Genomic DNA, 25,792 nt, shown 5'->3' with positions numbered 1-25,792 from the left:
GGCACCGCGCGGCAAGAAAGACTGAAGATGGCGTCGGCTGGTTCTTTTATACCCCTGCCGCAGGGAAGAAGTGACAACAACCGACGCCGGACCTAGACTTTGGAATTCGGCCGACCGAGGACCCGCCCGATGGCAGGATAACCCATCTGTTATGACTGCAGCCGTATGCACGATGAACATCTGTGGTATTGTCCATCTTTATTAATAATTGTCCTGGATGTATTGGGTCCTTGAAAGCGGTCAGGGCATTCTGTACAGCTAGCATCTCTTTTTGATTGATGTGAAGATGCATTTGTTCCTTGGGCCACGTGCCCTGAATACATTTTCCTGCCATATGTGCTCCCCAGGCATAATCCGATGCATCCGTTGTTATTGTCTGCCTGGCTGTAGGTAAGGTGAAAGGCTGTCCCTTGTTGAGGTGACAGGCCTGGGACCACCATCGATACTCCTGCTGTAGGTAAGGAATCAAGGTTATGATCGTCTCTAGGCTGTGACAATGCTGAGTCCAAACACTTTTTAGATACCATTGCAGTTTCCTCATATGCAGTTTAGCATATGGAATTAGTAGAATGCAGGATGCCATGAAACCCAGGGCCTGCAGAATTTTTCTTGCAGGGAGCTGGGTCTTTGATGCCATCATTTGAAAGTAATGAGTCAATTACCTTTGTCTGGCGTGAGATAAGCCATCTGGGCAGTTGTATTTAAGCTTGCACCCAGGAATATTATCTCTTGAGAGGGCACTAGTTTTGATTTCTTTTCATTTACTATATACCATAGGCAAATTAGCAATCTTTTTACAAACATCAGGTGCTTTAGAAGAATGTCCTTGCTCTCTGCTTGAATAAGGCAGGCATCCAAGTAGGGATATATTTGAATTCTTTTTTGTCTGCAAAATGCAATTACTGGTGCCAGGCATTTTGTGAAGACACTGGGCAAAAGGGCAGTGCAGAGAATTGGTAATGCATTGAGCCTGCTATAAATCTGAGGTATCTTCTGCACGATTGTCTGATTGGGACGTGCAGGTATGCCTCCTTTAGATCCAAACTAACTAGCCAAGCCTCCTTGCCCAGCATGGGCAGAACTTGTTGTAGTGTTAACATTTTGAATGTTGGAACATCCAGGAAAGTATTTAGGATTGACAGGTCCAGTATTGGTCACTAGGCTTGATCTTTTCTGGGCACTACGAAAAGTCGTGAGTAAAATCCTTGGCCCTGTTCTTCTTGTGGAATTTTTTGAATAGCGCCCATATCCATAAGAGCAGCAATATGTTTTTGTGCCTCTGCCCATTGCTTTTGTGGCAGGTTTGGCATACCTTCTGGTTTTGGAAGCATGTGGAAGTGGAACCTGTACCATTGAGAAACTATATTCAACACCCATTGGTCTTGGGTGATCATGTGCCAATTTTTTGAGAAAAGTGCTAGCTTTCCCCCTAGGGGTGCTGTCAACTGGTAAGAGCTTGGCATTTGCAGAGGAAAGTCATTGTGACTGCTTCCTATAAGGTTGTGATTTGTCTTCTCCTCCTTTCGGGGCTGAAGCACCCCATTGTTTAGGTCTGTAGGAGCCTTGGGGCTGAGATCTGCCTCTTGGGCATCTGTATCTGCCTCTTTGAGGCCTGTCTGACACTGGAAAGGACCAATTTTTTGAAGGCCAGTTTCTGCTAAATCCAGGTGGTTAAACCTGTAAAAGATCTTTCACAGTTTGCATTGACTTTGCTTTATCCTCCATTTTCTTTAACAATTCTTCTGCCTTAACACCAAACAAAGTATCATGCTGTAGTGGAGCATCCAATAATTTTACTTTAACATGGTCAGGTAAACTTTGTTCTTTCAACCAAGCATGTCTTCGAATATCTGAGCCTGTAACTGCGGCTCTACAAGAAGCCACTAAAGAATCAAAACCACATTGCAGAGTATGCTTTCCCACTTGTTCAACTGCATGCAATAAATCCTGCATTTCTTTACTGTCAGGACTTTCTATATCTGTAACCATTTTCTGCTTTAACAATGACATGAGATACTGTTGATATTTAAGCATGTGAAACTGACAGTTTAAAGCTCTTACAGCTAAAGTAGCAGAAGTGTAAACTCCCCCCCCCCATCTGTTCAGAGCTCTGGAATCCCTATCTGAGGGGACAGGATTTTTGGCAGTGGAAAATGTAACCCCTTTAGGACCCTGAGAAATTGTTTCTGGGTCTGCAGCGGGGTTTTTGAAAAGAAATTTATGAGAGTCAGGGACTCTGTAGTACCTATCGGGCTTTACTGGTGCAGGGGGTAAAGAATCTGGAGACAGACCGGATTCAGAAAAAAACATCTACAATATCAAGCACAGGGGGGATAGCCAGGGGCCTGTGCTGAGGCAATAAAAGGAAATCTCTGAGCCTTTTCTTGGATTCTGAGTAATCTTGGCTCTCCCAATGGAAATGCTCCCTCATGGTGTGCAGGGTTTCCCCAAAAGAGTAATCCTCAGGCGGTGAGGCTGAAGGAATGGACTCTTCAGCATCAGAGTCCTCATAGGGAGGGAGAGAATGGCCCTGGTCAGAAGAAGAATCAGAGGAAATGGAAACTGATCAGAGGAATCATAATCAGTGTCTTGCCTAGGCCTTTTGTCAGGAGAAGGATGGGAGCCCATGATTAATGTAATAAGGTCTTCGGCCATTTTAAGCATCCGTTTCTTTGGCATGGAGAATACTGCACCTGTTTCCTTGTCTTTAATGGTGTTTTTGACTTTGCCTTTGCTGCTGTAGTAGCATTAATTGTAAGCTGTGAAGGTCTAAAAACACTCTCAGAAGCCGGTGCCTGCTCAGCGGCTCTAGACCCATCTGGGGGTATAGTTTCCGTAGCCCCAATACCTCGAGTTTCCACAGGCCTCGGTGTCTCCACGTGGCTGTCGCTTACAGCCTGTGGCTCTGAGGTAGCGGGTATCAGGGGCTGCAAAAGTGCCTCACTGAGAACCGGCGACTGGCCTAAAAAAGGCTTTGTCATCGGTTTTGGACCTCAGATGCCTGCCTGTCTTTACGTTTTTGATACATTCCGGTCGTCGGTTGTTCCGACGGCATTATGTAATTAAATCTTCGTCCAAAATAATGTAAAGCAAAATTAAACCGACATTTAATAGTGTGTTTATTGAATCTAGCACAAAACCGACAGCTAGTAACGTCGTGGTCAGGGCCTAGGCAAGGAATGCAGTAAGAGTGAAAGTCCTTATGAGGTATTTGCGTCCCACAAGAAATACAATTATTAACTTTTACTGACATCGGTCTAGAGCAAGAAAAAGTTTCCCCAACGGGGTACTTAGCTTTATTGAAGACTTCGGTTCTGAAAATCAATTTTGAAAATCTCAGGAGTCGGCCGACCGGCACTTGCAAACTGCTTTTGCTTCGGGCACCGCGCGGCAAGAAAGACTGAAGAAAATGGCGTCGGTTGCAACTTTTATACCCCTGGCGCTCTGACATCAGGGAAGAGGCGACAGCAACTGACACCGGACCAATACTTTGGAACTCGGGCCGACTGCGGGTCGCCTGCCAGCAGGATAACCCAAGTGTTAATAACTGCAACAGTGAAACACGATAAACATCCAACAGCGAGGAACATCATGGTCTGGCCTGAACAGATGATGCAGTAAGAATGAAAATCTCTGTGAGGTATTCGCATTCCACAGGCAAGACAATTATTAACTTTTTCTGACATCGGTTAGAGCAAGAAAAAAGGATCCTCAACGGGGTACTTATCTTTTAGAAGACTTCAGGTCTGTAACTCGAAACAGAAATTTCTGGAGGCGGCCGACAGGCACTTGCGAACTGCTTCAGACACTGCACAGCAAGAAAGACTGATGTAATGGCGTTGGCTGCATGTTTTATACCCATGACGTCCTGAGACATGAAGAAGAGAGCATCCAACGCAAAAATCCCAAGACTCTGGTATTCAGGCCGACTGAGGGCTACCTGCTGGCAGATAACCCTAATATGATGACTGCAACAGTGAAACACGAAGAACGTCTACAAATTACCCAAAAACAGATGCACAGAGCCTGGACCACGATGTGAATGCTAGCGCGGCAAACAAAATCTGAAGGGAGGAGGGAGACAGGGGCCATATGAGTGGGGAAGGAGCTTGGAGATCGGATCAGATGCTGGAAATGTGGCCGAGTCAGATCTGTGCTGGATCAGAGTACCCACAGGTTGAAGACCAAATGAAGACAATAGTTTCAGATCTACTACTCGACTACGACAGCATCTCTCAGGGACTGTTCCTATAAGGGAACCAAGGCAAAGTACAGCACTTGAAGTTGACTGGGAATACAAAATAGCTGAAGATGGTCTAAGCCACCTCTGTATTGACAGCCGACTCCTACAACATAAGAAATGTCCTGCTTAGCCTGTTTGCTTGGCAGGAACTTCCCAGGAATGTGTGTTGCGACTAGAGAGGGATGCAAGTCCTTTTCCCTTTGCCATACTTTTCTTGCTTCCTGGCAAAGAGGGTAGGAACTGGTCACACTCTGTTTATGTGCCAAACCACTGACGTGTGTCTGGAATGATCTCGCAAACAGGAGGAGAAAGTCCAGGAGCTCCCGCAACACTAGGAAGAACCACTCTAATTTGCAAATTTTAATTATTTTTTAAACACCAGTATTAAATTATCTCTTAAGACTCAAGTATTGGCAACATTAATAGAAAACCAACCATATTTTTATTTTTTTTACATTTTTTCAAGCATTATGCATTCTATACATGCTTTTCTCTTTATAAAAACTGTCACTCAATTCTACATGACAAAAATTGCTCAATTCCTGCCTTCGCTTAAACCTCACTTCTCCTGCACACTACTCTACATGTATTACTCATACAAATTCCTTTTACTTCTATGAAATTTGCTGCTCCCTTTTCTAAAGCTCCCACTTCCAGTTCTTTTATCTCTAACAATATTCAGTACTTTAATTAGTTGGTTTAGAGTTTGATTTCCTTTTAGTATATCCCTTTTTTGGCAGCCAGTAGCATTAAACTTGAGACCTTTCTATGTCTAGCCAATTCAGATTCTGTGCCCCAGCTCAAAACAATTTCCTTAGCCATTTGCTCCCCTAATATTTCTGACAAAGTACCATGTAGGGAAGTTTTAAAATGTGCCAACTCATACAGCCCAAAAACATGTTCCCTGTTACCTCTCTCCCAACATTTCCAGCATTTGGTGCATACCAAGGAAATATTCTTTGAAGTCTCCTTGGGGTATAAAAACACACCTATGCAAACACTTCCAAGCAAAAATCATCAACATTCAGGACTTTGCTGCATGCTTGGCAGCCGTACATGCCGTACCATTTCTCTTTAGTAAATTGCTTTTTCCAGTCTCTGTTCCCAATCTTTTTCTAACCTCCATGGACTGACTCTGGTTACTGTGCAATATTTTATATGCCCTACAAATTATCTCCAATTTTTTGTTTATTAACAGAAGCTTCTGTTCTACACTCGACTAAAAACTCTGCAAGAGTTGGTCTTTCACTTAGGACTCCTTACCCCTTCCTTTTTGCCTATTCTGTGATAACAATCCCCGATTGACAAAACAGTCTTTAACTTACAGTCCAAACTTCTGCTTGGCCTCATCCCACACTACTAACTTTCCTTCTCTAGTTATTTGCTCCCAATACCATGGTTCCTTTGCCAGTTTTCTCCAGTACATTCCAGCCCCCTCCTACCCATTTTCTGCATGCCAACATTTTCAAAATGCTGTTATAAAGATTAGTCTTAAAAAGTTTCCACCCGAAACAATGCCTGCACTCATGCCCACAAAGGATGCATCCATGGTAATCTCCATGTTGAGGAAGGATGATAAAAGCTCTCACCTCACGGCCAAATGGAGACTAGATCCACCAAGGTAGGGGATTTCTGCTGATACTGGTCAGAATAATGGGAGAACTGAGACTGTAACTGTAAGCAGACACTGCAGAATCCGCATGTGGAAGCTAGAAAAATTGACCATAAGGATACAGGAAGCCAGTAGGCCCAAGACTTTCAGGTACAACAAAGTTGTCAGTTTGTGATGTCACAATATCTTGTGTATGGCTTAAAGTAAACAGATCCTTTCCTGAGGCAGGGTAATTATCTATCAGACCTATGAACTGCAAGTAACAAGATGTCTCCAGTTGGGATTTATCAAAACTGATTGCAACACCCAAAGACAAACAAATTTGGAGAAGGTGATCTCTTGCTTCCTTGTAAGGATGCCTCTGAAGCAGCTGCTGGCAGCCAAACTCAGATACAGAAACACTCTGGTCTAGTGAAGTTGAAGATAGCTGCTGGCGATAACAGCCATGCATTTAGTGAACAACAGGAGTGTTACGTTGAGCTAGAAGGGCAGGGCCCTGCATTGACAGTGATTGGCTCCTAGATGGAAGCAAAGAAACCTCTTGGATACTGGGACTATTTTGATATGCAAATAAGCATCCTGGAGGTCTACAGAACAAATCCAGTCAATCTCCCTTAGACATGGAAGAACTGCTTGCATCGGAATGGGCCTTTTTCACAAAATGTGTTCAGGTTACTGAAGTCCAGAAATAGCCCAAAGTTATTGATCTTTTCTGTAAAAAAAAAAAAAAAAAAAAATCTTGAGCAATGACCTGACCTATCTGGCGGAATATTTCTAAGTAAGGAGAATACCGCTTGTTCGGACACTTTCTGCTGATGGGGTGGTACGTCTGGGAGCAGGCCTTGAGAGAGGATGCGGTTTAAATGGTACGGAATAGCCTTTGTATAATACCTCTCACTGAAGAGTCTCATGTGATGGCCAGGTACGCTTAGGAGTAAGGAAAAACAACACCTTACTGTCTCCAGAGGGAAGCAAGCAAGCAAGACCCACATAACCAGACATATTATGGACACCCAAGACGTCTGGATCAATGTCCACTGAAGGGACTGCATCTGCCATGACTGACCCTGTCAAAGGAGGGATGCTTGGGTTTTCTGAAGTACAAAGATTTGGGTCCTTTCTGGTTCCATCTGTATGGTGTCTCCAGATTCTCACACACTTCCTATCTTGCTCACACCTCTATGTATGTTCTTTGATAATGGGGGCCAAACAAGGAGCCATCATATGGAGCGCTGGTGACTGACGTTTTGAAACTGTCCACAAAGGCACAGCCAAGCAAGGTTTCTCATGCCGACACCAGACCCTGATGCTCATCCTACTCCATCAGCTGCATGAAGAGCTTGGTTACATTAAACATCACACACAGGGTCATTTAAAGCTGCTGTCCTGGAATTTGGTTTTGGAGGCCTCTTCAGGGTTTCTAGCCTTTATGAAGCCTGATGATGTGTGTGGAACAGGTGAAGACCCTGACCGCAGAAGTGCTCAAAGCGTATGCCTGCTTCCCTAATCCAGTCACTGCCAGGGACTTACTGCTGGGCAAAGGAGGAGTAGCCATGTTTTCAGTCAATTCATGGTTTTTGGCAGCAGAAAATCATAGAATCCACCAAGGGACCCGTTGCCTGCCCTTGGCGGGCCTTAAAATTGTATCAAGCTTCCTAGGAACCATCTCACAGGAATCAAAGTGCCATGCTATGACTTCCTGAAACCCAGACCAATCAAGCTGTCAGATAGAAGTACCACCCAGGATATAGATGGGGTCGAGACACAAGCCTTAAATAAGATTTTGTTAAGGAGGGTGAGTGTGATCGGTGGGGCAGTTACCTTTTTGGAGCATAAGCTCTAAAACTTTGTCAAATTTTACATCCTCAGGAGGGCTCTGAGGGGAGCCCTCTATCTTGCCAGAATCCTAGTCATTGATGAGCGATTCCTCCAGGTAATCAATATGCTTTCTATTGCAAATCCTGTTACATGGCACATTAAGACTGGGGGTTAACAGGGTCTCAAGGGGAATGTGGTGGAAGCTGTGGCCACTTGTCCTTCCCGCCCTCAGACCCCAGAAAGGGGGAATAATATCCATATTTGCGTCCTCAGAAAGGGCTCATCATGCAGACCAGCTCTAAATCTCATGCATTCCTATCAAAGGAGGATGTGAAGGGATTCAACAAAGTCCACACTCTGAAGATCATCTAGCTGATCAAGCTGGGAAAGGTTCGTCTGTATTTGAAATAGGGTCAGACAGAGAGAGAGACAGAAAGAGAATCTGAACCAATGGTGGAGGAGACTGGATCTGACTTGGAACGCAAAGTGACCTTTAATATCTACAGCAATGACAAAAGGATTTTGTTATCCACCTTCCTTTTCCTTACGTTGTCCTTTTCTTTTCTCTCTCGTTCTGTGCCCTCTTAAGTCTTTTTTTCCCCTCAAAATCAGGAGACAGAAGACCTTTCAAAAACAACTTATTTCACCTATCAAAGCCCGTTGTATGAAGGAGAAAACTAAGTAGCAAGTAGCAGCAGAACATGAAAACAGGTAGAAAGTCTGAAACGGAAGGAAAACCCTTGTCCACACTATGTCCCCAGAAAAGGGTCAAGGAGCTAGTGAGCAGGCTGCAAAAGAAATGAAAGCAAAACTTTCGACAAACATTGACAAGAGCTGACAAAATATAAACATCTAAGGTGATAACTACAGCCACTTAAGCTAAATTCTTTACAGAATAAAGTAAGGCAGGAGCACTTAGCTCATGCAGAGATCATCATGTCCTCACACTATAGCAACAAACAAGATCTAACCTGAATCAACAGAATAGGGACAGGTGTATTGTGGGAGGGGAAAGGTTTGAGGAGTTCAAGGCAAAAGCACTAGCTTTGCTGGTTCGGATTCAATCACCGTCTCAAATACCCAACAGTTGGATTGGGTGGCAGAATGTAAAAAGCTCGAGACAGCTGTAGTAGAGATAAAGATGGTGTTACAGCTGAACCTCGTACATCAGACTGAAAAAAAGGGTTGTTGCTATGGAAATTACGTAGATTTAAAATGAACCACTTAATTTTCCATGGGATGGATCTCTGCAGTCTCCAGTACAACTGCCTAATGTACATCTTTACAGAAATAAAATAATCAATCCTAATGCAAGAACATTTGTGAAAAAAACTGCAAAAGCATAATGGTATAACAGCAAAGTTACTGGCTGCGTAGAATTACTACTACTCTCCTTCAGACATGACAATGGTGAATCAAAGCTGTACTCATCCTCAGATTAAAGCTAGCAGATCTGATGGAAGATGCTTTCAACTGCCATGGACATGTCATTGCATGAATGTTTAACAGATGCCGACTTACCTTGAGTGGTAGCGAGGGGGAGAGTAATCCCTGGAGAAGGGACAGACACCGTACTGGGTGAGACTACATGAGGGCCTGTCACTGCCTGAATTCCAATGGAAGGCTGCCCACTCTGCTGCTGTGCCATTGCCTGAATCAGTGCCACCTGAGCAGGCTGACTTATGAGATGATGTTGTCCTCCTGCAGACACCAAATGAACTACATTCCCTAAAAAACACAGACACAGAAATAAGAATCTTTTGAAACTTCTTTTCATTCTCATCACCTGCATCTTACACTAATTTTTTTCTTTTCTGTTCTTCAGCATGCTAATCACAACACAGTGTACATATACATTTAAAGTGTGCAGTGTGACATGACATAATGGGAAACATGCAAGCAAAAACCCATGTTTTTTAACATACAAGTCATTACTCAGCAGTGAAAAAGATGCAGGCCACGTTTGCAGTGCTAGAAGAGAATACTTTCAGCTGGCTACTATGAACTGCGTAGGCCAGTGTGGAGACTGGGGGTTGGGGTTTATATAGCAACAGCTTCAAACCTCAATTTTGTAGCAGAAGAGCAGCTCATGGACACAAAAGGTTAAGATGTGAAGTAGGATCTTACCACTAAACAATGTCACACTTATTACAGTCTCTAACAAGCACTGCAATACCACCAAAATCACATAAAAGTGCAGTTGTGTACACTTACCATAAATGTAGATGTTAGAGTGTATTCACTGTTGCAGTCATCACATTTCGGTTATCCCTGCCAGGGTAGCCCTCGGCCAGCCCAAATACCAGAGCCTTAGTATTTCTACGTTGGATGCTGTCGCTTCTTCCATGACGTCAGGGGTATAAAACATGCAGTCGACACCATTACATTAGTTTTTCTTGCCCCAGATGCCAGGTGCCCGCAAAATAGGAAGCAATTACATGGTATGTAATATTCCCAGCAAAAAACAACTACACATAGTACAAGATATGCCAAACCAAAATGGATAGCTGAAAACAAAGACAATCGGGGGGGGGGGGGCTGGAGGGAGGGTAACCAAGACTGCAACACTGAATAGACTGCAACACTGAATACACTCGAACATCTACATTTATGGTAAGCGTACACAACTGTACTAGGTTCTTCATATTTCACTGTTGCAGTCATCACATTTGGGTTGATTCCCAAAGCAAAGGAAGGGTGGAGGTAGTTATGAAGCATTAGGGCTGGCAATTAGGCCCTGTAAGACTGCTGTGGCAAATCCAGCTCTGGATTTATAAAATATAGGCAAGTGGTAGTGCTTGGTGAAAGTATGTACAGAGCTCCAGGTTGCAGCTTCCAGAATGTCCCTGGTAAGCACTCCCCTGAGAAATGCTGCAGAGGTAGATGTAGCCCTAGTGGAATGAGTTCTGACCCCCTGTGGGGTAGGTTTCCCCTGGTGCTTGTAGCAGAAATGGATGCAGTGTGCTATCCATTTAGAAATGGTTTGCTTTGAAATGGCCTTGCCCTCTCTGCCCCTGCAGCAAAACTGACTAGGAGCTGGTCAGATTTTCGAGAGGTTTAGTCCTGTCCAGATAGAACCTAAACTGCCTGTGCACATACAGGGAATGCAGGATCCTTTCCCCTTTATTCTGAGGATTAGGAAAAAAGGCTGGCAAATGAATGGACTAGTTTAAAGCCATACTAGACACCACTTTGCGAATAAAGGATGGGTTAATCCTGATGGAAACCCAGTCTGCATGGAAGATAATGAAGGGTTCCACTGCCATAAGAGCCTGCAATTCAGACACTCTTCATGCTGAAGTGATGGCTAAAAGTTTTCCATGAGAGGAATTTTAACTATGCTATGGCCGCAGGTTCAAAGGGCGGAAGTGTGAGCTTTTCTAATACAAAGTTAAGGTCCAAGGCTGGAGTGGGATCTCTCCTGGGGGGGGTCTAAAGCTTTTGGCTCCTCTCAGGAACGGTTTTACCAGAGGATGAGAGAAGAGGGGTGGCTCAATATCACAATGAGCTGAGATGCCAAAGGCATGGATCTTAATTGATGAGCTGAGATGCCAAAGGCATGGATCTTAATTGAAGGGAAGGAAAGGCCTTTGTGGAGCATTTCTGTCATGTAATCTAGTGTATGAGGGTAAGCTGGGCACAGTTGTGCCTCTTCCCTGAGACTGGCTCCAGGAACAGTATCTCTTCCACTTTTCCGAATAGGATTTTGTAGTACTAGGTCTCCTTGCCTCAAGGATGACATCCAGCACCTGCTTACTGAGGTTTGCTGGTGTTGAATTCAGGGGATTAGCCAGGCTGAAAGATTCAGGGTCTGTAGATGAGGGTGTAGAATCTGGCCCACCTGCTGGAACAGCAGGGAAGGAGTCTGAGGCAGGTGCCATTGTTGTAGCACTGTCATACTGTGCAAAAGAGGGTACCAGTGTTGGTGTGGCCAGTGTGGCAGAATCATGATTGTCCTTGGCTTGTCATGTTTGATTTTTAGTAGAACGTTCAAGAGGAGTGGCAGAGGGGGAAAGGCATAGACTGAGAGGCTTTCCCAGGCAAAGGACAGGTCATCCACTTTCCAAGCCTGGCTGTGGGGAGTTCTGGTGCAATATTTGCTCAATTGATAGTTCTGAAAGGGAAGCAAAAAGGTCCACCTCTGGTGTCCCCCACCTGTTCCTCAAAAGCTTGAAAATGTTGGGTTCCAGTTTCCACTCGTGTGGATCCATGACATTTCTGCTTAAGTCATCTACCAGCGAATATAGTTTGCCTGGCAAGAATTGAGCTAGTAAGTGCACTTGATTGCTCAAGGCTGTGTTCCACAGAGCCATGGCTAGTCTGCAGAGTGAGCAGGAATAGGTCCCCCCCCCCGCTTGTTTATGTACTACATAACTGTGGTGTTATCTGTCTTTACCAATAGTTTTCCTGAAGAATAAGGCCCTTGAAGGCTGTCAGAGCATTCTGTTCAGCTAACATTTCTTTTTGATTGATATGCAGGTGCATCTGCCTTGGGTTCCATTTGCCCTGAATGCACTGGCCTGCCATGTGAGCCCCCCATGCATAGTCAGAAGCGTCTGTTAGGGGTTGGGCGGCAGGGGGTAGAATGAAAAGGAGTGCCTTGGTGTGGTTGCAGGCCTCTGCCCACCAAAGGAACTCTGTCCTTAGGCAAGAAATGATAGGAAAGTACAGTTGTGTACCTACCATAAATGTAGATGTTAGAGTGTATTCACTGTTGCAGTCATTATACTTGGGTTACCCTGCTGGCAGGCTACCTGCAGTCGGCCTGAATTCCAAAGTCCTGGTCCGGCGTCGGCTGCTGTCGCTTCTTTCCTAATGTCAGTGTGCCAGGGGTATATTAGATGCAGCTGGCACCATTTTCTTCAGTTTTTCTTGCCCCAGACGTCAGGTGCACCCAAGAAGGTAGGCAATACATATTGTTTATAAAAACATACAGTAAAATAACAATACCTTCATCTACAAGCAAATGCACCACATAGGTTGTATAGGATAGAGAAGTATAGATAAGTCCCAGCAAAGAAAGGGGGATGGAGGGTGGGTAACCTGGACTGCTACAGTGAATACACTCAAACATCTACATTTATGGTAGGTACACAACTGTACTACGTTCATCGTGTTTTACTGTTGCAGTCATTACACTTGGGTTGAATCCCAAAGTTGAGGTAGGGCAGCTGGGTCTAAATAGGATTAGCAGTGGCTATGAGGCCCTGCAGAACTGCAGTGGCAAAGCCTGCTCAATGCTTGGTAAAAGTGTGCACTGAACTCCGAGTTGCAGCCTCTAAAATTTCCTTGGTTGGTACTCCTCTGAGAAAAGCTGAAGTGGTTGCTGCCCTGGTAGAATGTAGCCTAATATTCTTAGGCACTGACTTGCCATGCTGTGCATAGCAGAAACAAATGCAGTGTCCTATCCATTTTGAAATAGTTTGCTTTGAGATAGCCTTTCCTTGTGATCCTGCAGCATATGCTACAAACAGTTGCTCAGTTTTTCTGAAAGCTTTTGTTTTGTCCAAGTAGAAGCTTAGCTGCCTGTATATGTCCAAAGAGTGCAGACGTCTCTCCCCTTTATTCTGGGGATTTGGATAAAATGTTGGCAAATTAATGGTTTGGTTAAGAGCCACACTGGATACTACCTTTGGCATAAATGTTGGGTTTGTCCTTAGAAAAACCCTATCCGGATGAAAAATGATAAAAGGTTCCACTGCCATTAATGCCTGTAACTCTGAGACTCTTCTTGCTGAAGTTATTGCTAGGAGCAGAGCAGTTTTCCATGATAATAATTTTATATCAGCTGTATTGGCTGGCTCAAAAGGAGGCAGTGTGAGCTTTTCCAAGGCAAAGTTGAGGTCCCATGTAGGTATCGGTGCTCTCCTTGGGGGTCTTATGTTTTTTGCCCCTCTGAGGTACTGTCTTAGCAGTGGATGCGAGAAAACAGGAGGTTCCCTATTGTAATGAGCTGAAATGGCAGAGGCATGGATCTTAATTGATGAGAAGGACAGGCTTTTGTCCGGCATCTCAGTTAGGTATTGTAAAATCTGAGGAATATGTGGAATAAGTGGGTCAAGTTCTTGTGCCTGGTTCCAAACACAGAATATCTTCCATTTTTCTGCATAAGATTTCCTGGTGCTGGGCCTCCTGGCTTCCAAAATGACATCCATAACAGCTTTAGAGAGAGGTGTGTTCTGAGTGGCTATATTATTTGCCATGCAGCCAGATTTAAGGTTCTGAGTTGGCTGTGCAGGATATGACTTGTTTTGTTGAGTCAGAAGATGAGGAATTTGAGGTAAAGTCCAGGCTGGGCCATGAGACAAGCTCTTTAGGATTGGGTACCAGTGCTGGCGTGGCCAGTCTGGGGCAATCAGAATCATTTTTGGCTTCTCTTGACTGACTTAGGAATACCTTGAGAAGGACAGGCAGTGGAGGAAAGGCATAAACTGTTAGGATTTTCCAGCTGAATGATAAGTCCTTGTACAGAATCTCTGTAGTTGGCAGTTGTGAGGGGAGGCAAAAAGATCTATGTCTGGGCATCCCCATTTCTTTGTTATCATGCTGAAGACCTGTGGATCTAGTTTCCACTCATGAGGGTCCATGAGGTTTCTGCTTAGCTCGTCTGCCAGAGTATTTTTCTTTCCTGGCAGGAATTGTGCTTGCAGATGTACTTGATAGGTCAGTGCTGTGTTCCACAAAGTCATGGGTTGCCTGCAGAGGGGGTAGGAATGTGTGCCCCCTTGCTTATGTACCACATGACTGTAGTATTGTCCGTCTTTAGTAATAGTTGTCCTGGCTGAAGTAGATCCTTGAAGGCTGTCAGGGCATTCTGTACAGCTAGCATCTCTTTTTGATTGATATGAAGATGCATTTGGTCCGTGGGCCACGTGCCCTGAATACATTTTCCTGCCATGTGTGCCCCCAAGGCATAATCCGATGCATCTGTTGTTAGTGACTGCCTGGCTGTGGGTAAAGTGAAAGGCTGTCCCTTGTTGTGGTAACAGGCCAGTGCCCACCATCGAAACTCATGTTGCAGGCAGGGAATAAGAGTTATTATGGTTTCCAGGCTGTGGCAATGTTGAGTCCAAACGCATTTTAGATACCATTGTAGATTCCTCATATGCAGTCTGGCATATGGAATTAGCAGGATGCAGGATTCCATGAAGCCCAAAGCCTGCAGAATTTTTCTTGCAGGTAGCTGGGTCTTTGTTGCCATCATTTGAAAGTAATGAGTCAGTTGCTTTTGCTTGCCTGGCGTGAGATGAGCCATCTGGGCAGTTGTACTTAAGCTTGCACCCAGGAATATTATCTCTTGAGAGGGCACTAGTTTTTATTTCTTTTGTTTACTGTGTACCCTAGGCAAATTAGTAATCTTTTTACAAACGCCAGATGCTTTAGTAGAATGTCCTTGCTCTCTGCTTGAATCAGGCAGTCGTCCAGGTACGGATAAATTTGAATTCCTTTCTGTCTGCAAAATGCAATTACTGGTGCCAGGCATTTTGTGAAGACTCTGGGCGCAGTAGATAAGCCAAAGGGCAGTGCAGAGAATTGGTAATGCATTGAGCCATCTATGAATCTGAGGCATCTTCTGCAAGATTGCTTGATTGGGACATGCGGGTATGCCTCAGAGATCTAAAGTAACTAGCCAAGCCTTCTTGCCCAGCATGGGTAGAAGTTGCTGCAGTGTCAACATTTTGAATTCTGAAACATCCAGGAAAGTATTTACAATAGACAGGTCCAGTATTGGTCTCCAGGCTTTGTCCTTTCTGGGTACCAAGAAAAGTCTTGAGTAAAATATTTGCCCCTGTTGTAGCTGTGGTACTTTTTGAATACCCTCATGCTGATGAGAGCAGAAATTTGTTTTTGCGCCTCTGCCCATTGATTTTGTGGCAGGTCTGGCATACCTTCTGACCTTGGTAGGGTGTGAAAGTGGAACCTGTAACCCTGAGAAAAGTACAGTTTTGTACCTACCATAAATGTAGATGTTCGAGTGTTCACCCTGCTGCAGTCATCACACTTGGGTTATCCTGCCGTCAGGTGGTCCCGCAGTCGGCCTGAGTTCCAAAGTCTTGGTCCGGCATCAGCTGCTGTTGCTTCCTCCCTGACGTCAGTGCGCCAGGGGTATACAAGAGGCATCCAACACCATTTTCTTCAGTTTTGTTTGCCCCAGATGTCAGGTGCCCACACACACACAAGCAAAAATGAAACAATACTTTCAGTCACAAGGAAATACACCACAGAGGTTGTTATAGGATAGAAAGGACTGGATAAGTCCAGCTAGTTCAGAGGGGATGGATTGAGGGTAACCTGGACTGCAGCAGGGTGTACACTCGAACATCTACATTTATGGTAGGTACAAAACTGTACTATGTTCATAGTGTTACCCTGCTGCAGTCATCACACTTGGGTTGACTCCCAAAGCTAAGGATGGGTGGTGGAGTTAAACAGGGTTAGAAGAAGCTAGTAGGCCCTGCGAAACTGCAGTGGGAAAGCCAGCCCTAGTCTTATAAAATAGAGGTAAGTGATAATGTTTGGTGAAGGTGTGCACTGAACTCCAAGTTGCAGCTTCCAGAATATCCTTTGGTACCCCCCTGAAAAAGGCTGCTGATGTAGCTGTGGCCCTGGTGGAGTGGGGCCTAATGCTAGTAGGTACCGGTTTCCCATGATGTGTGTAGCAGAAACGTATGCAATGACCTATCCATTTTGAAATGGTCTGTTTTCAGATGGCTTTTCCTTGTGTTCCTGCAGCATAGGCTACAAAGGGCTGATCAGAGTTTCTGAAAGCCTTGGTTTTATCTAAGTAGTAACGTAATTGTCTGTGAATATCCAAAGAGTGCAGGAGTCTTTCTCCTTTGTTCTGGGGATTTGGGAAAAAAGGTGGGCAAATGAATGGTTTGGTTTAGGGCCACGCTGGATACCACTTTTGGCATAAAGGAAGGGTTAGTTCGCAGGGAGACACTGTCTTGATGAAAAATGAGGAAAGGCTCCACTGACATTAGTGCCTGTAGCTCTGAGACTCTCCTAGCTGAAGTTACTGCTAGCAGCAGGGCAGTTTTCCATGAAAGAAACTTTAAATCAGCTGAGAAAGCTGGTTCAAAAGACGGCAGTGTTTTTCCAGAACAAAGTTGAGATACCAAGTAGGTGTTGGTGCTCTCCTGGGCGGTGTTATGTTCTTAGCCCCTCTGAGGTACTGCCTTAGGAGTGGATGTGAAAATAAAGGAGGATCCATGTTGTAATGAGCTGAAATTGCTGAGATGAAAAAGAAAGTCCTTTGTGCAACATATCAGTCAGATATTGTAGAATCTGAGGAATGTCTGGGTCAAGGGGATTTTGGTCTTTAGCCTGGTTCCAGGCACAAAATCTTTTCCATTTGTCTGAATAGGTTTTCCTGGTGCTGGGCCTCCTGGCCTCCAGAATGACATCCAAAACAGCTTTGGATAGTGGTGTTAGTTGATTGCTTAGGTAATTTGCCATGCAGCCAGGTTTAAAGTCTTGAGCTGGCTGTGTAGAATTTGATTGTCTCGCTGGGTGAGCAGGTGAGGAATTTGTGGTAAAATCCATAGTGGACCGTAGGCCATGTTCTTTAGAATTGGATACCAGTGCTGGCGTGACCATACTGGTGCAATGAGCATCATTTGTGGTCTCTCTAATCTGACTTTCAGCAGCACCTTTGCTAGAAGAGGCAGTGGAGGAAAGGCATACACTGTTAATGTTTTCCAACTGAATGAGAGGGCACCCACTTTCCAAGCTTGTGGGTGGACTGTCTTTGTACAAAATTTTTGAAGTTGGTAGTTTTGGGGGTTGGCAAACAGATCTATGTCTGGGCGTCCCCATTTTTGAGTTATCATTGCAAATACTTGTGGATCCAGTTTCCACTCGTGGAGATCAATGATGTTTCTGCTTAGGTCATCTGCCAATGTGTTTTTCTTTCCTGGCAGGAATTGTGCTTGTAGTTGAACTTGATAAGACCGTGCTGTGTTCCAAAAGGTCATTGCTTGCCTGCATAGAGGGTAGGAATGTGTGCCCCCTTGCTTGTTGATGTACCACATTACTGTGGCAATGTCCGTCTTTATCAGTAGTTGTCCTGGGTGTAAGAGGTCCTTGAAAGCTGTGAGGGCATTCTGTACTGCTAGCATTTCCTTTTAATTGATATGCAGATGTCTTTGATCTGTAGTCCATTTTCCCTGAATGCACTGTTCTGCCATGTGTGCTCCCCAGGCATAGTCCGATGCATCTGTAGTCAAAATTTGCCTGGCTGTGGGTAATGTGAAAGGCTGACCCTTGTTGAGGTGACATGCTGTGCCCACCATAGAAACTCCTATTGAAGGCAGGGAATGAGTGGAATCATTGTTTCCAAACTGTGGCTGTGCTGAGCCCATACGCTTTTCAGGTACCATTGTAATTTCCTCATATGCAGTTTTGCAAATGGTATTAGTAGTATGCAAGAGGCCATGAATCCCAAGGCCTGCAGAATTTTTCTTGCAGGGAGTTGGGTCTTTGTTGCCATTATTTTGAAGTATTGAGTCAGCCGTTGTTGCTTGTCTGGCATGAGATAAGCCATCTGGGTCGTTGTATTCAAGTTGGCACCCAGGAATATTATGTTTTGTGAGGGCACTAGTTTTGATTTATTTTCGTTTACTGTGCACCCTAGGCAACTTAGAAGGTGTTTGACAAATGCCACATGCTTTAAAAGAATGTCCTTGCTTTCTGCTTGAATAAGGCAGTTGTCCAGGTATGGGTATATTTGAATTACTCTTTGTCTGCAGTATGCAATTACTGGTGCCAGGCATTTTGTGAAGACCCTGGGTGCAGTAGATAAGCCACAGGGCAGTGCAGAGAATTGGTAATGGGTTGAACCTGCAATGAAGCGGAGGTTTCTTCTGCAATTTTGTCGGATAGGGACATGTAAGTATGCCTCCTTGAGATCCAACGTTATTGGCCAAGCCTTCTTGCCCAGCATGGGAAGAAGCTGCTGTAGTGTTAGCATCTTGAATTTTGGTAATTGCAGATAGGTGTTCAGAAATGAAAGATCCAGAATGGGTCTCCATGCTTTGTCCTTTCTGGGGACTAGAAAGAGTCTCGAGTAAAAACCTTGTCCTTGCTCCTGTGTAAGTACCTGTTGAATGGCTTTCATGTCCATGAGGGCTGCAATTTGTTTTTGTGCCTCTGCCCATTGATTTGGTGGCAGGTTTGGCATTCCTTTTATCCTTGGCAAGGTATGAAAGTGGAATCTGTATCCTTGAGATACAATGTTTAGGACCCATTTGTCTTTTGTGATGATGTGCCAGTTGTCTGCAAAAAGTGTCGATTTTCCTCCCAAGGGAGCTGCCAAGAGAGATTTGCTTGGTAGTTGGAGGGTTGAGTCATTGTGTTTATCTTTTGCTAGCTTGGGGCCTGTCTTCACCTCCTTTTCTGCGTTGTGGCCCCCCCATTGGCGAGGTTTGTAAGGGCCTTGTGACGGACCTCTGCCCCTTGGGCGTCTGTATTTGCCCCTCTGTGGTCTGTCAGAAGCTGGAAAGGACCATTTTTTTTGTTGACCAATTTCTGCTGAAACGAGGGGGTTGTACCTGTAGGAAATCCTTGATTGTCTGCATAGACTTTGCCTTATCGTGACCATGAATGATGATTTTAAACAAATGTTTGGTTGCAAGCCACAATTTATTAGAAGAAGAAATAGGAATCTGAAAGATTTACTTGAGACAAATCACGTTGGGTGTGAACATAGTGGTCAACCACTAACTGGCACATTTAAATGTAATACCTGCAGACAGTGTCCCTATATTATTAATACAAAAGGTTTTTATTTAAAATCAAGAAAGACTTATATAAAATCCCCAGGTTACTTTAACTGTAAAGCAAAGGGGGTAATCTACCTTGGTTTTTGTCAGTACTGCCTTTGTTTATACGTAGGCAAAACTGAGAGGACACTGGCAAAAAGAATTTATGAACATCTTTATGAGGTCAGTAAAGGGAAGGAATCAAATGCATTTTTCAAACATTCGCTGGTTGTGAACAAATGGAACTTAGGTTTTTAGTTTTGGAGCAGGTAAAATGCAACCCAAGAGGAGGAGACTGGGAAACCTCCTTAGAATATAGGGAGCTGCTTTGGCAGCTGAAATTAGATGCTGCTAGACCCCCTGGCCTTAATGACGCCCTAAGTTTAAGTAGTATACTTAAACTTAGAAGGGCAAAATTATAATAACCTATTTAAATATGTAGTATGGTACAGCTTACTTAGGAAAGTATAATAAATATTTACAAGTTCGTTTCTAAGCCTTTGAACATAGTCAAGAGTAACACATTAAAGGCATTTTTAAAATGTAATATTTTAAAGAATTTTTATCATCTGCTGGTTTGTTGCTATACAAAAATGACAAAATATTACAAAGTATTCAAGGTATTAATATTTATGGATACATGCTTGTAATACCTTTGTATTTATAGTTAGTGAAATATATTTAGATGGCAGTTAAACTGTTTTGCTTTCTCTTCTGGTTTCTTGTTTTTTACAAAACTACTTAGTATTCATCAAGAGAAGAGTTTACAAGCAAACAGTGAAGCATGGTTTTAAATTGAATAATTGAAAGATTAATTAATAGTGGAATCGGCAAGGTTCAGTATAAAAGGTTCCACTAAAATGTGTATCATTTGTCTTGAGAAAGCCTGGGAGTGCCCGGGTGAAAGCGCTTGATGGATTGGATGTACTAAACGTGTTTTTATAGTTACCAGTGATGTTCTTAAAATAAAATATTTTCAGCACTTGGTTTTCAGTTTTGTGGACTGGACTTTCGTTTACCAGAGTGGTACTTTGTGAAGCTCATTTTACTTGTGTTTATAGGTACAAAACTGTACTATGTCCTTCAAGGATGCATCTGCAGTCATAACATATGGGTAGAATACCATAGCCAATCTGGGGGTGGAGGTACTAAGAAAAGGATGGTGTAGTTAAGATCCCCTGCAGGACTGCAGTTGCAAACCCTGCTCTGGATCTAGAGTATAAAGGTAGATTGTAATGCTTGGCAAATGTATGCACGGAGCTCCAAGTAGCAGCTTCTAAAATGTCCTTGGTAGCCACCCCCCGTAGGAAGGCTGTAGTGGTGGCCGTGGCCCTTGTGGAGTGAGGCCTGATATTTTCAGGAACTGTCTTTCCATGAAAGGAGTATCAAAAGCGAATGCAATTTCCTATCCATTTTGAAATTGTCTGGAAATTGCTCTTCCTTGCACCCCAGTTGCATATGCTACAAAAAGTTGGTCAGTTTTTCTGCTAGTTTTTGTTCTGTCCAAGTAGTAGCGTAGTTGTCTGTGTATATCCAAGGTGTGCAAAAGTTTTTCCCCTTTATTCTGTGGATTAGGGAAGAACGTAGGCAAGTGAATAGCTTGGTTCAAGGATACCCTAGATACCACCTTTGGCATAAAAGTAGAATTGGTTCTTAGTGACACTCTGTCCTGGTGGAAAATAAGAAAAGGCTGCAGTGCCATTAATGCTTGTAACTCAGATACTCTTCTTGCTGAAGTGATTGCCAGCAGGAATGCAGTTTTCCAAGATAGAAACTGTAGATCCGCTGATGCTGCTGGTTCAAAAGGAGGTAGTGTCAGTTTTTCCAGCACAAAGTTGAGATCCCAGGCAGGTAGAGGGGGTCTTATTGGAGGTTTAACATTTTTGATCCCTCTCCAGAAATTGCCTGAGGAGAGGGTGTGAGAAGACAGCTGGATCCACATTGTATTCTGCTGAAATTGTTGAAGCATGAATCTTAATGGAAGAATAGGACAGGCCATTGTGGAACAATTCTGCTAAATATTCTAGGATATGTGCTAGGTTTGCCACTGTGACATCTGTGCCCTTTGATGTGCTCCAAATGAGAAATCTCTTCCATTTAGCTGAGTATGTCTTCCTTGTGGAAGGCCTGCGAGCCTCCAGGATAATGTCCTTCACCCTCTGAGATAAAACAGTTTGATTGGGATTTAAGGAATTTTCCAGGAAGTTAGCTGCAATGTTTTCAAGTTGGGATGCAGGGTCTTGAAATTGTTCTGCGTTAGAAGAAGAGGCCATAGGGGGAGAGGCCATGATTTTGTCTGAGACACTTCTCAATAGTGGATACCAGTGTTGTCTTGGCCAGTCCGGAGCTATCAGTATCACTTTTGGCTGTTCCTCCCTGATTTTCAGTAGAACCTTGTGCATCAATGGGAGAGGTGGAAAGGCATATACTGTTAGGGCTTTCCAGCTGAAAGAGAGAGAGTCCACCCTCCAAGCTTGTGGGTGGTATGTCCTTGAGCAGAATGTCTTCAGTTGATGGTTGAGTGGGGAGGCGAACAGATCTATCTCCGGCATTCCCCATGTCTTTGTTATGAGTTTGAAGATGTCTGGGTGCAGCATCCGTTCGTGTGCATCCATAGTAGTTCTGCTTAGGCTGTCCGCCAGTGCATTTTCTTTCCCTGGTACGAATTGGGCCTGTAATTGGATATTGAGATTCAGGCATAGGTTCCACAGATTCATAGCCATCCGGCATAGCGGGTAGGAATGTGTGTCTCCCTGTTTGTTTATGTACCACATGACCGTGGTGTTGTCTGTCCTTATTAACAGATGTCCTTGTTGGAAGAAGGGTTTGAATGCCTCGATTGCATGCCTCACTGCCAGCATTTCCTTTTGGTTTATGTGCATGCTTAGCTGCCCTTGAGGCATGCCTACAAATAATTGCCCCAGTCATAGCTGATCTAAATGAAGCCTCCAGTGCATCATAGCCACATTTTAAGAAATTATTACTAACCTGTTGTGAGTTATGTACCAAATCCTGAAGGGATTTACGGTCTAGGGGTTCAGGAGAAGAAAGTTTCTTATTCAGTTCATCTAACAAATACTCTTGGTACTGTATCATATGGAAATGGCAGTTTAATGCCCTGACAGAAAGAGTTGCAGATGTATACACCTTCTTACCCCATCTCTCTAAAGCTCTAGACTCTCTTTCAGAGGCTAGGGGATTTTTGGCAGTAGCGGCTGCAACCCCTTTAGGGCCCTGAGAAATAGTTTCTGGGTCTGCAGAATGGGCTTTATACAGATGGAAATGAGAATCCGGGACCCTGTAATATCTGTCAGGTTTGGCAGGGGCTGGAGAAAGAGTATCAGGGGCTGTACTGACATCATTGTACACATCATCAATTACATTTAGAACAGGAGGTATAGCTAAGGGCCTATGCTGAGGCAAATGCAAAAGGTCCGTAATCTTTTTCTAGAATCAGAGAAATCCTGACCTTGCCATTGAAAGTGCTCTCTCATGGAGTGTAAAGTCTCCCCAAAGGAAAACTCTTCAGGAGGGAGGCGAAGGATAGATTCCTCTGCATCTGAATCCTCATAAGGAGTAAGCCCCTTCCTGGTGGTCTGACAACTCAGATCCATCCGTGGAATCATCTGAGGAGTGGGGTTCAGATGGGTCAGTCCTGGGCCTTTTGTCTGGAGGAGGTTGAGAGGCCCTGTCTGAGTGAGGTTGTGAACCCCTAATTAAGGAGATAAGGTCCTCAGCCAGGCTGAAGATCTGTGAACTAGAGGAAGGCCTCTGGGGTGTAGATTTGGCAGGCAAAGCTTTTGAAAGTTTGGCAGCTTTAGCCCTAGAAAAGGCCTTAATGGACATAGAAGCTGGGGGCCTAGCAGCCCCACGTGCAGGGTAGAAATGTCCAAAGGTATGGTGTCGGACAAATCCTGAACACTAGCCGGTAGGTAGTTCTGAAGCAGACTCAGCCGGGCCTCTTGGGCCTCGGTGGTCGGAAGTATGGTTTCGAAGAAGGAAGCCGAGGACTCGGTTTTGGCTGAAACGAGACACTGCTGAGGCCTAACCATGGTTTCAGCCAAAACCGGGCGCGAGTGTTTGTCCTTTTCCTTGCATTTTTGACCATATGCGAAGTCGGAGTCTCCGCGGCATTTTATAAGCAAAAGCGGCTCCAAAAATCCCTCTGCAAACTCCGACCGACGTCTAAGAGTTCGTCGGTTGAAGGAGGCACAGGCTAAACAGGCCGATACGTCGTGGTCTGGGCCTAAGCAAGGAAGGCAGTAAGAATGGAAATCCTTATGAGGTATTTGTTTCCCACAAGTTAAACAATTATTTACTTTGTCTGACATCGGCTGAGGCAAGAAAGAGTCCCCAACGGGTACTTAGCTTTTCAAGTCTTCGGTAGCTGAAATCTCTGGATCTGACCGACCGGCACTTGCGAACAGCTTCTGCTTCGGGCATCGCGCGGCAAGAAAGACGGAGGAAAATGGCATCGGCTGATGCTTTTATACCCCAGACGCTCTGACGTCGGGGAAAGTGCGACATCAGCCGAGGCCAGACCCAGACTTTGGAATCCGGCCGACCGAAGAGCTGCCTGAGGCAGGACAACCCATATGTTACGACTGCAGATGCATCCTTGAACGACATCTGTTGATATTTAAGCATATGGAACTGACAATTTTAAGGCCCTCATGGCTAGGGTGGCCGAGGTGTCTACCTTTTTCCCCCACCTTTATAGGGATCTAGATTCTCTTTCAGAAGGTAGTGGATTCTTGGCCGTAGAGGCCTTCATTCCCTTGGGGCCTTGAGAAATGGTTTCAGGGTCAGCATTATGGCTTTTGAAAAGAAACTGGTGAGAGTTAGGAACTCTGTAGTACCTATCAGGTTTGACTGGTGCAGGAGGCAGGGAATCCGGATTAAGACAAGCCTCCGAGTAATCATCATCAAGTATGTCCAGGACTGGAGGTAAAGCCAAAGGTCTGTGTTGAGGTAACAAAAGAAATTCCCTGAGCCTTTTCTTGGAATCGGAAAAATCTTGGCCTTCCCCAATGGAAGTGCTCCCTCAAGGTGTGCAAGGTTTCCCCAAAAGAAAAGTCCTCCGGGGGAGATACAGAAGGAATGGACTGTTCTGCATCAGAATCCTCATAAGGGGAGTACGAGTGTTCCTCCACATCAGAATGTTCTGAGAGAACGGAGCCCTGTTCAGAAGAGGGAGAGTCTTCCTCCACTCTGGGTCTCTTGTCTGGAGGGGGTTGGGAACCCCTGATTTAGGAAATTAAATCCTCAGCCATTTTAAGCATCTGCTTTTTAGGCATGGGGCCTGGGGATGGGCCCTGTGTAACAGGCCTCTTGGAATGCATGGCTGATTTGGACCTAGTGTAGGCCTTAATAGAAAAGGAAGAAGAGGGTCTAAATACACCCTGGGTGGAAGTGGACCTGTCCACATTAGGAGGCTCAACACTCACTGTGGTTTCGGTGGTAGTAGTCTGAGTAAGGGCCGAGGAACCAGCGGTCTCGGGTACAGAAGACACCGCCAAGGAAGTGTTGTCGGTAGTCAGGGACTGCATAGGCGTCTCACTGAGAACCGGACCACGTGTAGCCGACTTTGGCGTGGTGTCAGTGGAGACCATGGGCCTCGCGAGTCGGCCTTTGTCCTTGCGTTTTTTGGACAAAACGGTAGTCGGAGTATCCGACGACATTTTATAATCAAATGCTTTACCAAAATAATGTTGGGCGAACTCCGCCCGATGCTTAATAGTGCGTTTATTGAAAGTCGCACAGAAGCGACAGCCCGTGACATCGTGGTCTGGGCCTAAACAAGGTATGCAAAGGGAACGGAAATCCTTATGCGGTATTTGCTTCCCACAAGAAATACAATTGTTAACTTTGTCTGACATCGGTCTGAGGCAAGAAAAGTTTCCCCAACGGGGTACTTAGCTTTGAAGAAGACTTCGAAGCTCAATTTTTCGTAAATTCAGGAGCTGGCCGACCAGCACTTGCGAACTGCTTCTGCTTCGGGCATCGCGCGGCAAAAAAGACTGGAGAATATGGTGTCGGCTGTTACTTGTATACCCCTGTCGCACTGGCAGAGAACCCATATGTGATTACTGCAGCAGTATGCACGATGAACATGTAAGGCGTTTTCCAAGAGGAATTTTAACTCTGCTGTAGCAGCAGGCCCAAAAGGAGGGAGCGTGAGCTTCTCTAGTACACAGTTAAGGTCCCAGGCAGGGGTGGGAGCTGTCCTCGGCGGCCTTAAATTGTCAGCTCCTCTCAAGAGCTGTTTGAGGAGAGGGTGAGAAAATAGAGGTGGCTCAGTACTGTAGTGAGCCGAGATGGCAGAGGCATGAATTTTAACTGAAGAGAAGGTTAGGC

The 25,792-nt window shown here is 44.7% G+C and overlaps 1 protein-coding gene across 1 annotated transcript in view; it reads right to left on the bottom strand.

Moving 5' to 3' along the window:
• LOC122814504 (Snf2 related CREBBP activator protein) overlaps positions 1–25,792 on the bottom strand; it is a 3,617,155-nt gene that overhangs the window by 975,906 nt on the left and 2,615,457 nt on the right. Inside the window, exon 18 of the mRNA XM_044087079.1 lies at positions 9,195–9,401. Within this exon, the coding sequence (XP_043943014.1) occupies positions 9,195–9,401 (207 nt within the window). The remainder of the gene's footprint in view (positions 1–9,194; positions 9,402–25,792) is intronic.

The sequence above is a fragment of the Protopterus annectens genome, chromosome 10.part0, assembly GCF_019279795.1.
Source record: "Protopterus annectens isolate FY-2018-M chromosome 10.part0, PAN1.0, whole genome shotgun sequence".
NCBI lineage: Eukaryota > Metazoa > Chordata > Ceratodontiformes > Protopteridae > Protopterus > Protopterus annectens.
This window is presented reverse-complemented; position numbering and strand designations above follow the sequence as displayed.